The sequence below is a fragment of the Cenococcum geophilum genome (assembly GCF_001692895.1).
Source record: "Cenococcum geophilum 1.58 unplaced genomic scaffold K441scaffold_41, whole genome shotgun sequence".
Taxonomy (NCBI): domain Eukaryota; kingdom Fungi; phylum Ascomycota; class Dothideomycetes; order Gloniales; family Gloniaceae; genus Cenococcum; species Cenococcum geophilum.
In genome coordinates, this window is record NW_027137599.1 from 1,258,566 (window position 1) to 1,271,311 (window position 12,746).

General features: G+C 44.3%; 4 protein-coding genes across 4 annotated transcripts; 1 reads left to right on the plus strand and 3 right to left on the minus strand.

Moving 5' to 3' along the window:
• Positions 1-4,898: 4,898 nt before the first annotated feature.
• K441DRAFT_576312 (uncharacterized protein) lies at positions 4,899-5,270 on the minus strand (the record flags this gene model as incomplete). The annotated part of the gene is made up of 1 exon (XM_067644196.1): positions 4,899-5,270. One exon carries the CDS (start codon positions 5,268-5,270, stop codon positions 4,899-4,901), a length of 372 nt encoding a protein of 123 aa, XP_067500636.1.
• An 813-nt stretch (positions 5,271-6,083) lies between these two features.
• On the minus strand, positions 6,084-7,503 carry K441DRAFT_616703 (cysteine synthase (O-acetylserine (thiol)-lyase-like protein); the record flags this gene model as incomplete). The annotated part of the gene is made up of 2 exons (XM_067645755.1): positions 6,084-7,310; positions 7,365-7,503. 2 exons carry the CDS (start codon positions 7,501-7,503, stop codon positions 6,313-6,315), a joined length of 1,137 nt encoding a protein of 378 aa, XP_067500637.1. The 3' UTR covers positions 6,084-6,312.
• A 151-nt stretch (positions 7,504-7,654) lies between these two features.
• K441DRAFT_642048 (uncharacterized protein) lies at positions 7,655-11,456 on the plus strand. Its single transcript, XM_067646676.1, has 4 exons — positions 7,655-8,137; positions 8,210-9,873; positions 9,950-10,661; positions 10,778-11,456. The coding sequence occupies exons 1-4, from the start codon at positions 7,708-7,710 to the stop codon at positions 11,206-11,208; spliced, it is 3,237 nt and encodes a 1,078-aa protein (XP_067500638.1). The 5' UTR covers positions 7,655-7,707; the 3' UTR covers positions 11,209-11,456.
• Positions 11,457-11,755: 299 nt separating this feature from the next.
• Positions 11,756-12,191, minus strand: K441DRAFT_665152 (uncharacterized protein; the record flags this gene model as incomplete). Its single annotated transcript, XM_067649452.1, has 1 exon — positions 11,756-12,191. A coding segment is annotated over one exon (187 nt), but the record flags the coding sequence as incomplete, so codon positions are not given.
• Between the last annotated feature and the right edge of the window lie 555 nt (positions 12,192-12,746).

The following is a 12,746-nucleotide window of genomic DNA, read 5'->3' on the forward strand; positions in this document are numbered from 1 at the left end:
TAGTATAAGGTTAAGTGGATAGGCTATAGTAAGACTACCTAGGAACTACTAGAAAATTTAAAAAACGCTATAAGAAAGATATAGGAGTATTAAAAGAGGTTAAGTTAGGTAATATTAATAAAAAAGGATTATAAAAAAAATAAGTTACTTAAAGGGGACCCAAAAGGAGCAGCTACTAAGCTACTTGAAGTTGTTCCCTATTTAGTTAAGGGAGGACCAGTCCTCTCGTCACCAAGTTCCTACAGACCTTATTCTATAAGTTTCTACTCCTTAAAACGGACCTTCTTACGGACCTTTTTAAGACGGGTTAACCGAGCGAATGTAACCTGTTAAGTCTTAAAGGAACGACGCTAGGCCTTAAGGGCGCAAGCAGTCTCCTTAGCAGAACGATAGAGTTTGGCGCAAGCAGCGGCCAACTCTAACTTAAGCTTTACAGCAGCAGATTAAACATAAGACCCTATAACAAATTACTTAGGGAACTTAGAGACTATTAAGAGTTATAGGACGCGTATACTTAGCGTTAGAAATAGAGCGAACATCGCAAAACAATTAAATATTTACTTTAGTGCACTCTAAATATAAAGAGGGTTACCGAGAGGATAGGCTTACTATTGCAACGTATACTAACCCCGCTTTAAAATAATAAGAATATAGAAATAGTATAATTTTACCAAGCAATAATATAGCAGCAATAGTACGGGTATAATATTGCGCTTATAAAGAAGGAGATGCTTTAGGTATAATAAGTAATAATATTAACTAAATTAATTAGACGGACATTACACCTCTAATAAACAACTTAGAGATGTTAGGAATCTTTAAGGATAAAGATAAAGAGGAGGGAGATAGTGTTATAAACGCTTTAAATACGATATTATAACTACTTAGAGAGGAGTTGGAAGAAGCTAGTTAGTTAATATAAGTACGGTCTAGAATAGAACCGATAGAACTATATAACAAGAAATGGTAAGTAGGTTATATAATATTATACATAGTATACGTAGTATACGCATTATACGGCTACGTATAATACGTATAACACGTATATTACGTATAAGAAGGAATTCTTAGGCGTACGGTTGTATATTTAAAGGACTATAATCCCTACCTAAATAGTTCCTTCCTTATAGTGATTCTTAGAATATAATTAGAGTTAATCTGTTAGGCAACTACTCCACTAGTTATTATTACGTTATTAACTTCTTGCTTTACCTATATACCTAGCCTATTAACAGAACCCATTGTAGTTCCTGCTATAAGGTTCTATTACAATTATAAAATAATTATATATTTGCTTACATATACTTAGTATATAAAGAAGGTTAGTAACTAGATAGAGCTATAATTATAATATATACTAACTTCTTCTCCATATAATAAGAATAAGATAGCATAATTTTACTAAGTAAAAGAATAACTAAAATAAGTTAGTTATAATATTTCGAGAATAAAGATCTAATAGGAGGTATTAGAAATAATAAAGGTTATTAAATTAAAAATAGGAATGCTATACCTCTAATAGATAACTTAAAGATATAAGATATCTTTAAGGATAAAGATAAAGAGGGGGATAGTATTACGGACCTTATATTAGTAGTAGTAGCACTACTAAGAAAAGATATAAATAGGTTAGTTAAGATAGTATAAAAGGCACTAGAATTAATTAAGCTATAAAATAAGGGGTAGCTAGGTTATATAGCTAGTTACGTTATAAGTTTAGAATATAGGAATATAGAAATATAGGAATGCGATATACTAACGTACTAATATACTAACGTACTTAGTATATTTCTTAGGCGTAGTATTATATACTTAAAGGACTACAGTCCCTATTTAGATAGTTTTCTTCTTTATAGTAAATCTTAGAATATAATTAGAGTTAATCTATTAGGCAACCTACTCCACTAGTTATATTTACGTTATTAACTTTTCTGTTTACCTATATACCCAGCCTATTAATAAGTCTACTATAGTATTCTCTATAAGGCTTCGTTACAGAATACCTATAAAGAGGTACTATTAAATTTTTAGAAGGGGCTTTATATAGTAGGCACTATCTATAGGTACTAGGGGGGGTATAACTCTACGTATTCCGCCTTAGGTGAGCTTTAGCGACCCTTATTAAGCAATTCCACACCCCTATATACAGTGTATATAGCGGTATCGTTGACTGAGCTTAAGGGAGGGTGTTGCCGAGCAAGCTCGCAACAATATTATAGTTTTCTTATCGACTGCAACTCGCTTCTAGATAAAAGCCTACATTAAAATATCGTCTTTGTATACAAATTCGAATTGCAGTCGATAAGAAAGTATAGTGTCACGTGATGAGGCTTGGCGCTCGATGAATCTACCACCTATATCTTTTACAACGTTTATCTTAGGTGCCTTAGCCGCTTTGCAAGGAATTGGCGGTTGCATAACCCGGCACGTACCCCCCCCCCGGACCCTTGAATTTCTCTGCGAAGCGCCTAAGAGATTATGGGCGCGCGTTTGCTGTAAACCGGGCGCGATTCTCAACGCATGCCAACTTCAAGCAACTACAACAGGGCCAACCTAGTAGCTACGGCCTTAGTTCCTGATGCAATTGAATTCCAAGCCATTCCCTCATTGTATTTTTAAAGTTCTAACTATCTATCCAGTCTATTAGGGGGCGAGATACAGCCTTAAAAAGGGTGAGTTCATTTTTAAAACAGGGTCACATTGAACTCTTTAACTGCTTTAGCGATGGCATTCTACCACCATAACTTAGATTACCCTAATACTTTAGGAGCTGTTTTTTAATGGTACTAAGAAGCAGCTCCTAAAGTATTATGGTAATCTAAGTTATAATAGTGGAATGCGATTACTAGAGCAGTTAAAGACCTAGTTACGCCTACCTAGCCTAGTAAGAAGTAAGCTATTACTCCACCACCACAATCTAGTTTATTCTAATAATTTAGGAGGTGCTTCTTAATAGTACTAAGAATCGTCTCCTAAAGTATTAGGGCAAACTAAATTGTGGTGGTAGAGTAATACCGTAAAAGGTACTGGTGTACAGCCCTTACAAAGCACGCCCATTTGCTCTCAGACCCTCGATAAGGAATTAACCTCGTACATAACGTGGGCTATATAAGCGCTGCATAAGTGCTGCATAAAGGTGCAGAGGTTAATTCCTTACCGAGGGTCTGAGGCCCTGAGATAATACAACGTTGGGGTTCTTAGAGAATTCGTTACTGGATTTAATTGGGTACTTGCAATGAACCGGGTTCTCCAATTGGCTGGTCCCTTATCGATAACCGCAGGGCCCATTTCAACGTTGTAAGGGATAGAAGCTAAGCAATACACAACGTTTTAGCTCCATAACCTGCTTAGCAACAGGAGCCTTATGTATAAGCCACAAAGGACAGATCAACGTTAAATTAAAAAAGCTCCAGATTGCAACCGAACACGCCCTAAGTTGGTTGGTGGCCTATGTCGACTACTCGACTACTCGGCGGTAGGCTCATAATAACGAATAAAGGAGTGTAATTATCAAACTCTCTACCTAAGAAGAGAGAGAAGTATGTCCTTCCCGCGCATAGCATAGCAATGTTATCTTCAAAATAGTTAATGCGTCTACGAGGCTTACGGCTGATACCTAGTAGCTTCCTAGAATCAGGTTACCAATTTAGGATTAGCTCGAGCCCTAGCCAAGGCTTTCGCGGTCAAGGGGCTGCTAATCTCGCGCTACGTCTTGTATCTAGAATGGACCATGACTTGTACTTGAGATTCCTCTCATCCTCGAACATCCGCTGTTGATAAATATACGCGCGAAACCTTACACAACGTCAATCTTGGCTCCAACATTGTCCCTGTTCCTACGTCATCCTTTATATAATCGCCCCCTTCCTTCAACACCTTTTATTCTATAATGCTCTTCATTCTATAATACTTTTGTTTTATAACAGTTTTTATTCTACAACTAACTGTCCCGCTGACTCTCACTGATCGTACGAGGAAGCTGAACGTGGGATGAAGCCGACCATGGGATGAAGCCCAGCATGCAAACATTGGAAGTATCGGGCATGGGAACCAACGGACATGGGAAATTAACGGGCCGCGCTGCTATAGTGGTAGGAAGCATGTCATTCATCGCACGTTGACTCTTGAGCATTGGAATTGTCGAGCATTGGTATGCTCGTTAGTTCCCTGAAAGCTTGGAGCAACGGCTCGTAAAACTCAGGGACGGGTTAAACTTACGCGTTATCCTAGACCTCAGGTGGGTGGCCATATTTAGAGCCTTTATTCGTGCTAATAATACTACATAGGCGTTAATAGGTGCTTACAGCTTTCTAGGCAGTAGCAGCAGTATAATAGGAACATGAGCACGTGTTTCCGATATCCATAGTTATATCCTTTAACTATTATCTTGCCAAATTATTAACGTATACTGTATCGCTTCCTATGCCAACGCCCGCAAGCGCAACGGAAGAACCTATAGAACTAGCTACCTAATCCAGGGCGACGAGGAAAGCGGTTCAAAGTTAGCATCCACGAAAGACCTCTTACGGGTCGCCTCTAATTCTGGTATATAGTTACAAATACTAAAGTAGAAAGAGACTTCTAGCAAACTAAGGTTAGTCAGCTCTATATAGCTAGAACGACATAAAATCTGGCTATATCTTAGAAAAGGGGAGAGTCACGTAGGCAGGATCACGCGAGCGGTAGCGGGGAGTGCTAAAAGAGCTGGTAATGCCCCATTTCAGCGCACAACAAAGGCTGAGAACCTCTTCATGGAGGGCAACTGGAGATTAAATTTGAGATTGCGCCCACCTTACGGGGCGACTGACGAAGCGTTACGGTACCAGGCTACATTCGCGAGCATTCTCATCTCTAACACAACTAACTCTGAAACGAGGACGGTCACGCCTCCCGTCACGCTAGACTTTGACGTTCCTCAGGAACTGTTCCTTGACCTTGTTTAGATTTTCTTCTGTCACCTCTTGCGTCGTGTCAACATCTGCCACTGAGAAAACCTTATGGGAATCTTCCTTTACCAAGTCTCGAAGTGTCTTGCTTTTCGCGTTCGAGTTAATCTGCAAGTGGAGGCGAATAATGTTCGGCTTGTCTTTAACCGGCTCGCCCTTGTCAATACGGATTCCATAACGCTGATCGTGCTTAGCGGTTCTCGCAGGGAAGACTCGACTCCCCGCGTCTTCCATAGCCGGGTTCAACAAGCGCTTCATAGCGGACTTGTTCTTCGCAGCATCGTCAAAGAGGGTTTGGATAGCCTTTCTAGCAGCACTAGCCATGATATATCTATACACACCTCGTTAAAAGATTGAACGGCAACGTTTTATCGTGCTACATACCGTCAATACTCTGGAGAACCTAATGCTCCCAAGAACCAGAATGAAATATAGACTAGGGGGGTGGATGGAGAAATCGAGAAACACAGCTTCACTATATAGACTGACTTAAGAGGGACTTGTTAAATTTATATAGTAAACTTATAGTAAATTTTAGAGTAGACTTTTATAGTAAGTTTTATAGTAAACTTTACAGTAAACTTTACAGTGAACTTTATAGTAAACTTTAACTTTATGTTTTATAATTTTTTTCTAGGAGCATACATGTTGTGCCATCAATACATCGCAACCCGAGAACTATAAGACCCTTATTGTCTAGCATCTTTGCACATTAATGGGCTTCCTGACCGCTGATTCGCCATTACAGACGCCTGTTGCCCGGAGTTAATATCTAGGAGTATGTAATTCCATAGATCGGACAAGGCCGGCGGCTAGAGGGCAGCAAAGGTTAGACGCTAAGTCTTCTGAGTCTCTGCGACTAGTTGATCTTACAATAACTTATCTTCCATTATTAGCGCTGCAAATAGGCAGGCACAGCCTAGCCACCTACTAAAAGTAGTCTCCGATAAAGACACAGCTGGGCCCAGGAAGTATAAACTGTAAATCCGCGTCGCAGACATGCACGAGGGGAACCAACGAGGCACCGAGTGTTATCGCCCAACGCGCCAAAGTTACCTTTTGAGAGAAGAAATAAAATGTCGATCCAGGTCGGATTTTGCCGATTACCCTGTTCCTGTTCCAGTTGCCTATTACCTTATGACTTACCACCCTACTGCCTATTACCCTATGACTCACACTGTTTCTGTTGCCTGTGTGGGCAGAGAGGATCAGAAAATTCAGCGAGCGAGAGGACCCTATTATTGACGCTCTGACAAACTAAGCTGTCTAGCTTTGCATATATTAAATTTTGGGCAGAAGCTTAGCGAAAGTCTAACGTAGACGGAAAAGAGCTTTTGAAGTGTTACTTTGATTAACTTCCTTAGCGTTATGGTAATACAATATATTTCTCCAGATGCTTCGGTATTGCTCCGAGTAGCTTCTTCTCATCCAACCACTTCCTAGAGAATAGCCTATCCGCATACCGGTATGCGCCATCGCAAAGAAGCGTTACTACCGTGTGGCCCTTTCCTAGCTTTTCGGCAACCTCCTTTGCGGCAACAACATTTAAGCATGAGCTTGCGCCAAGATATAAGCCCTCCTCATCAAGGCACCTGTAAACCATCTCGATGGTCTTTTCGTCGCTGATATGTAAGGCTCCGTCGAGGAGATCAATGTCTGGCTTGAGATTGTCCGTGACACGCCCTTGTCCAATACCTTCGGTGATTGATGAGCCAGTCCTTTCTACAAGCTTGCCCCCGCTCGTGATGTATGAATGAAGCACAGATCCCGGTGGATCTGCCAGGAATGATTTGACTCTTCCATCTGATTTAGTCTTTAAGTATCTTGTTACGCCCGCCAGTGACCCTCCTGTGCCTGTAGCACATGTAAATGCATCGATCTTCCCACCAGTTTGACACCATATTTCAGGCCCAGTGGTCTCGATATGTGCCTGTCGGTTAGCGACGTTATCGAATTGGTTCGTCCATACGGCGTTGTCCATATTCTCAGCATGCCGCTTCGCTTGGTGGTTGTAGTTCTGTGGGTTCTCGAATGCTACAGCGGGTACAGGATACACTTCGGCGCCAAGAAGCCTTAACAGATCGATTTTCCCCTGTGATTGTGTATTCGGCATGTAGATAACCAGCTTGTATCCTTTCGAACGACAGACATGAGCGAGGCCAATACCAGTATTTCCAGCTGTACCCTCAACAATGGTGCCACCCAGCTTGAGCAGGCCTAGCTTTTCGGCATTTTCAATCACATAGAGAGCGGCGCGGTCCTTGACGGATCCTCCGGGATTCTGGAATTCGGCTTTTCCCAGGACCTCGCAGCCGGTTTCTTCGGAGAGCTTGTTCAATCGAATCATTGGGGTTTTTCCAATCGCTGCGTGCAGCCTTGTTAACCAATTGGAGTGACAGAACACATCGAATACCCTACCGTCAACGAGTCCCCGCTTCGCAATTCCCTGGGCTTTAGAGACTTCAATACCATGTTGATACCCTGCCTCAATTTTTGAAAGGCTCTCAGTAGCCCGCCAGGCAGCTGCGGCGAGCCGCCGCACACCCGTCCTGAACATGATGTACCCCAAAAAAGTCTGAGGAAACGCCCGAGGTCTGACGTTCGAGATTTGAAATGGCGCAATTCAATGTCTTGGCATCGCGGGGATGGAAAATCCCTAAATACCGAATTGTTTACACGCAATTTGTAAACAGAACCATAACTCCGCAGTTGCAGAATCAACACTTGGAATCCCACAACTAAACAGAAAAGAAACATCAAAATGCCAGGCCGGGCGTCGGCTCGATCCGCGAGGTCGTCTGCCTCCACGATTTCGCGCAAATCATCCACCCAAACCCTCAAATCGCGCGCATCGGCATCAACACGCACCTCCGCGTTCGCCGTCGAGATACCGGATGAAGGACCAACCACCTCTCTACGTACCCAGATATGCAGCGTTTTTGGAGACGCTCAGAGAAGCACTGCCACTCAGCGAAAACTCGTAATCAACCTTCGCAAGGTCCAAGAAGCGTGTTGTTATGAACCAACGAAGCCGCGGAAGCAGCAGAAATACGAGGATTTTGGAGAGCCAGAGTTCAACGAGGAGTTTGGAAGGTGTATAATTAGAGTTCTCGCGGTCAAAAAGAGCGAGCCGGTTGGGGACAGGATAGTGCGGTTTCTAGGATTATTCCTTAAACATGCAAGTGAGAAGGGTATGAACGAGCTCTAGTCTCACCTACCGCAAGATGCAAGGTTGGTTGAATGTTTGGGCTAATACCGTGTAGATAATGCTATAGCGCTACCAGAAGATGCAGACACGACCGATGCATTTCCTGAGACCCCAAGCAGTCGCCTCACATCCCACATCCTATCTCTTGTTCTCCCATTACTCACTGCAAAAGACAAGACCGTGCGATTCCGATCTACACAGATTATCGCTCATATCGTTAATACTCTCGATTCCATTGATGATGAGCTATTTCAACTAATACGCCTCGGATTACTAAAACGTCTTAGGGACAAGGAAGCAGCGGTGCGAGTGCAGGCTGTGCTTGGCTTGGGCAGACTTGCAGATGAAGGAGCAGAAGGCGAAGAAGATGAAGACAGTGACGACGGTGTTGCTGGCGGCATCCTTGAAAAACTCCTCGATGTTCTTCAGAACGACCCTAGCGCAGAAGTCCGCCGCTCTTTGCTCTTGAATCTTCCCTTCACACCAGCAACTCTCCCTTACCTCCTCGAGAGAGCTAGAGATTTTGACGGCGCGACCCGAAGAGCTCTATACTCGCGACTCCTCCCAGCCCTAGGCGATTTCCGCCACCTGTCTCTTACACATAGAGAGAAGCTTCTCCGATGGGGTCTAAGAGATCGCGACGAAAATGTGCGGAAAGCTACTGCGCGCCTCTTTCGTGAACGCTGGATTGAAGATTGCGCTGGCTCGCAGCAACCAGAAGAAGGCGATGCGCCTCCAGGGCAAGTCTCCAAGCCCAGCTTCGATGCACTTCTTGAGCTTCTTGAGCGTATCGATGTTGTCAACTCAGGCGTCGAGGGTGGTATTGCTTTCGAAGCCATCAAAGAATTCTGGGACGGGCGTCCAGATTACCGCGAATATATAACATTTGACGATGATTTCTGGAACGGCCTAACCCCTGAAAGCGTTTTTGTAGCGCGCACATTCAACGATTATTGCCGGTTGGCAGGCGACAGCAAGCTGCAGGGCATGGTCGAGGACAAGATGCCCGAAGTGACAAAATTCTCGTTCTTTGTACAAAAGCATCTCAACGTCCTCATTGAAGACGTCCGTAAAGTTGCAATACAAGAGCAAGGCGATGCGGAGGCCGAGGGAGATACTGTCCAACAGGAATTTTGTGTTGAGCAATTGCTGCATATTGCATTGACTCTAGACTACGCCGATGAAGTCGGCCGCAGACAGATGTTCTCTATTATGCGAGAAGCGCTCGCGCTCCCCGAACTTCCTGAAGAATGTACAAAACTCGTTGTCAAAGTCCTGCGAACGGTCTGTAGTGGAAATGCAGCTGGGGAGCGTGAGTTCTGCGGCATTGTGCTGGAAGCCGTTGCCGAAGTCCACGACACAATCATGGGCGAGGATGCTTCGCAGCAAGATGAGGATGAAAGCTTTCATTCTGCCCGCTCCGAGCTTAGTGAAGATGTCACACCTATGAAGGCCAAAAAGACGCAGAAGAAAGAAAAGAATGACGGTAAAGGGAACTCCGAGATTGATGAGGATAAAGCGATCCGCGAGATCATGGTCAACATGAAATGCTTGCACATTGCGCAGTGCATGCTTCAGCACGTGCAATGCGACCTTGAACAAAACAGTGTATTGGTAACCATGTTGAACAACCTGGTCGTTCCAGCTGTACGAAGCCAGGAAGCGCCAATTCGAGAGCGGGGATTGCTATGCCTAGGGTTGTGCTGTCTCCTTAGCAAGGTATGTTCTTGTGCTTTCTATACTTGCCATATCCAAATTCAGGTTTATTGCTTCATACTAATGCTTCTTCTGTTAGAATCTCGCTTCAGAAAATCTTACTCTCTTCCTCCACTGCTTCACCAAAGGCCACGAAGCTCTCCAAACCATCTCAATCCAAATCATCACCGACATTCTAATAACACATCCTTCTCTCATAGCACCACCGCCACCACAACTTGCCTCCACAGGAGTCGATGCCTCTTCCACCGAAATCCCTGCACAGGCTGTCAATCCTCTATTGAAACCCTTAACCAAAACCTTTCTCCGTGCTCTATCCTCCCCATCTCCTTCTCTCCCAGTAACAGCCTGCGTTGCCACCAGCAAGTTGCTCCTCCTTTCCCTCCTCCCAGCCACCTCCGCTCAGGACCTTCTAAAGGCGCTCACCCTTGCATACTTCAACCCCGCTACGGCACCTAACCCAGCTCTTCGTCAAGCTCTGAGCTATTTCCTGCCCGTTTTCTGCCATAGTGGACTCTCTCATGCGATCCTGATGGCGCAGATTGCGGTTGGTGTGATGAGTAAGCTAGTTCTCATGCGAGAGGAGCTGGAGGAAGAAGAGGAAGAGATGGTAGGGTGGAGCATTGTGGCGGGGATGTTTGGGGAGTGGACCGATGGACGAAAGGTCGTTGGTGGGGAGCTAGCAATTAATGCTGGCTCAAGTTCCCATAAAGCCAGTATTGAAGCGGAAGAACCTCATATCCTCCTTGCGACAGAGATCTTAGAACGGGTTTTGACGAGTGGATGTAGTAGTAAGTATTTCCCCTCTCCATATCTCCCTTCTCCCTCTGGCCCCTTATTTTTGCAATATTCTTGTATTCTTGGCGTTTTGGAAATTGAGTAAAATATATGCTAATGACAGTCACAGAAGATGAACGCAAACCCCTGCTTACCCTCCTCGCTAAAGTGTACATCTCGCCCATCTCATCCACAAACCCTCAGCCTTCCAACCAAGAGCCTCTTCAAGCTCTCCATGCGCTCGTAACTGAAGCTCTTGAAACCAAACTAGCACCAGATGCTACATCTCGCAACGTTCTCTCAAAACTTGAGGTCACTCTCACCAAGCGCCTCGGGGACGTCGAGATCGTCATTCAGACGGTAGAAGATGAGACCGTGATTGGGAAAGGGGAGGAAGAAGCAGAGGAGACGATGCTTGGTGAGGCGCAGGCGGAGGGGACGGTGATGCCGTTGGGGGGGAGCGAGGAGGATGAAGAATTGAGCACGGTGATGGAGAAGACGGAGTTGGGGGGAGAAGATAGTGTTGTCGACAAGCTGTTGGAGAGTGAGCTGGATATTTAGCCGATTTGTTAGTTCGGATTGGGATGGTGTTCTTGTTTTGGAGGGTGGGTCGTGGGACACATTGGTGAAGGGGATGCATTGGGGGCGTGGTTGGAGGATTAATGACTGATGAGGATTGTTGTTTTTGTATGAACCTGTTTCAAGGGTTAATATAAAACGCACCTTGATTTATTCGTTTATTTTAACATCCACCTCCTATAACTAGAATCTACCTTCAGACTGATAAGCTTTTAACTCTATAATAGCTTAGGTAATTAAAATGCTTTCTACTATATAAATATAGAGATTCTTATTCTTAATCTAATGGCGTCTCTTTTATATATCTAGAATAAGTAAGTTTATCTCTCTTAAAGCTTATACAGCTTCTTCTTAACTTCCAGCGTCCGTTCTAGTATCCGTTCTAGCGCCCGTCCTCTCGCAAGCATATCCATAGACAGTCTAGTCTTTGCATTCGCGTACAGGGTAATATAGATGAGTAAAGACTGTAGGCTTAGGCGTATTAAGCTTTATCTACTTTTAGTTGGTGAAAATAGAAGTAAAATTATTATTGATTCTGTTTAACGTCTGATGCGGTCCCAATTAAGGTCCATGCAGACTACTGCCGTAATATAGGTACAAAAAACCTCCAAGGGAGACGTGAGTGGTAATACAGAGTGTACCCCTCTAGGTAGCACGCCCGTACTACATCAACGGGAGGAAAAATACCGTTAGGTCGCTGCTCTGAGACTCCCGTACGGGAGTGTCCTGATTGCCTATCTTGCCCTATCTGCCGCTCGTACCATACTTCCTGTTGAGATTGTAATTGCCGTGGAATTAATGTACTCCTGCCCTTGCTCTCATTTGAATGCCCTGTGTATATATGTGTGTATACGCCTGCGGTCCTCCTGCTTGCAGCATAATTTCTACCCCAAAGGAACAGCGGGACAAATTTGTAGATCTAGATCTAGGTGTCTTGTCCTAGGGCCCCAACCTAGGTCCCCTATGCATACCCCCAGCCAAAGGTGTAGAGGAAGACGAAATACCGCGCGGTAAGTCCAGGCTGTCGGGTAAGGTAGGGAATGAGAGGCTCATTATAGGCTTCCCGGGGCGTATACAGTTTGTTCGGTCGCCGTGCCGTATAGGTGCCGTATGTTGCAATCGTATGCCGTACGGGAGGAAGGGGGGACGCCGGATATAGATGCCGTGGTCGAGTAGTATTTTCGATATACTATGGCGGACTGAATTAGTCTGTTACGAAATGAATTAGAATCCTTAGCATGCAGATCCCCGATTTTTGCACCCAACCCAACGTGTAGAACCGTAAGATAGCCCATTTCCACGTTTAACGCGCCTTATTGTCGACATAACGTCCATTATCAGTTAGTAAGTTAAAGCCGACGTCGCCCTACTATTTACCCTATCTTAACACGTTTCCTAGTGTTATAGTACCCATAAAGAAGGCCACAAAGAAGGCCACGAAGCAGGCCTTAAAATTAATGCTAGTAACGTTAACGCCATCAGCAGCTCCTCCAGCTAGTAGTACTCGCTCTATTAGCAAT

Excerpts from the sequence above, each read along its gene's own strand:
- K441DRAFT_642048 (XM_067646676.1), top strand. The coding sequence starts at position 7,708 with ATGCCAGGCCGGGCGTCGGCTCGATCCGCGAGGTCGTCTGCCTCCACG. Across the intron at positions 8,138-8,209 it reads TAAACATGCAAGTGAGAAGG|ATAATGCTATAGCGCTACCA; the intron begins GTATGAACGAGC and ends AATACCGTGTAG. Across the intron at positions 9,874-9,949 it reads TGTGCTGTCTCCTTAGCAAG|AATCTCGCTTCAGAAAATCT; the intron begins GTATGTTCTTGT and ends TTCTTCTGTTAG.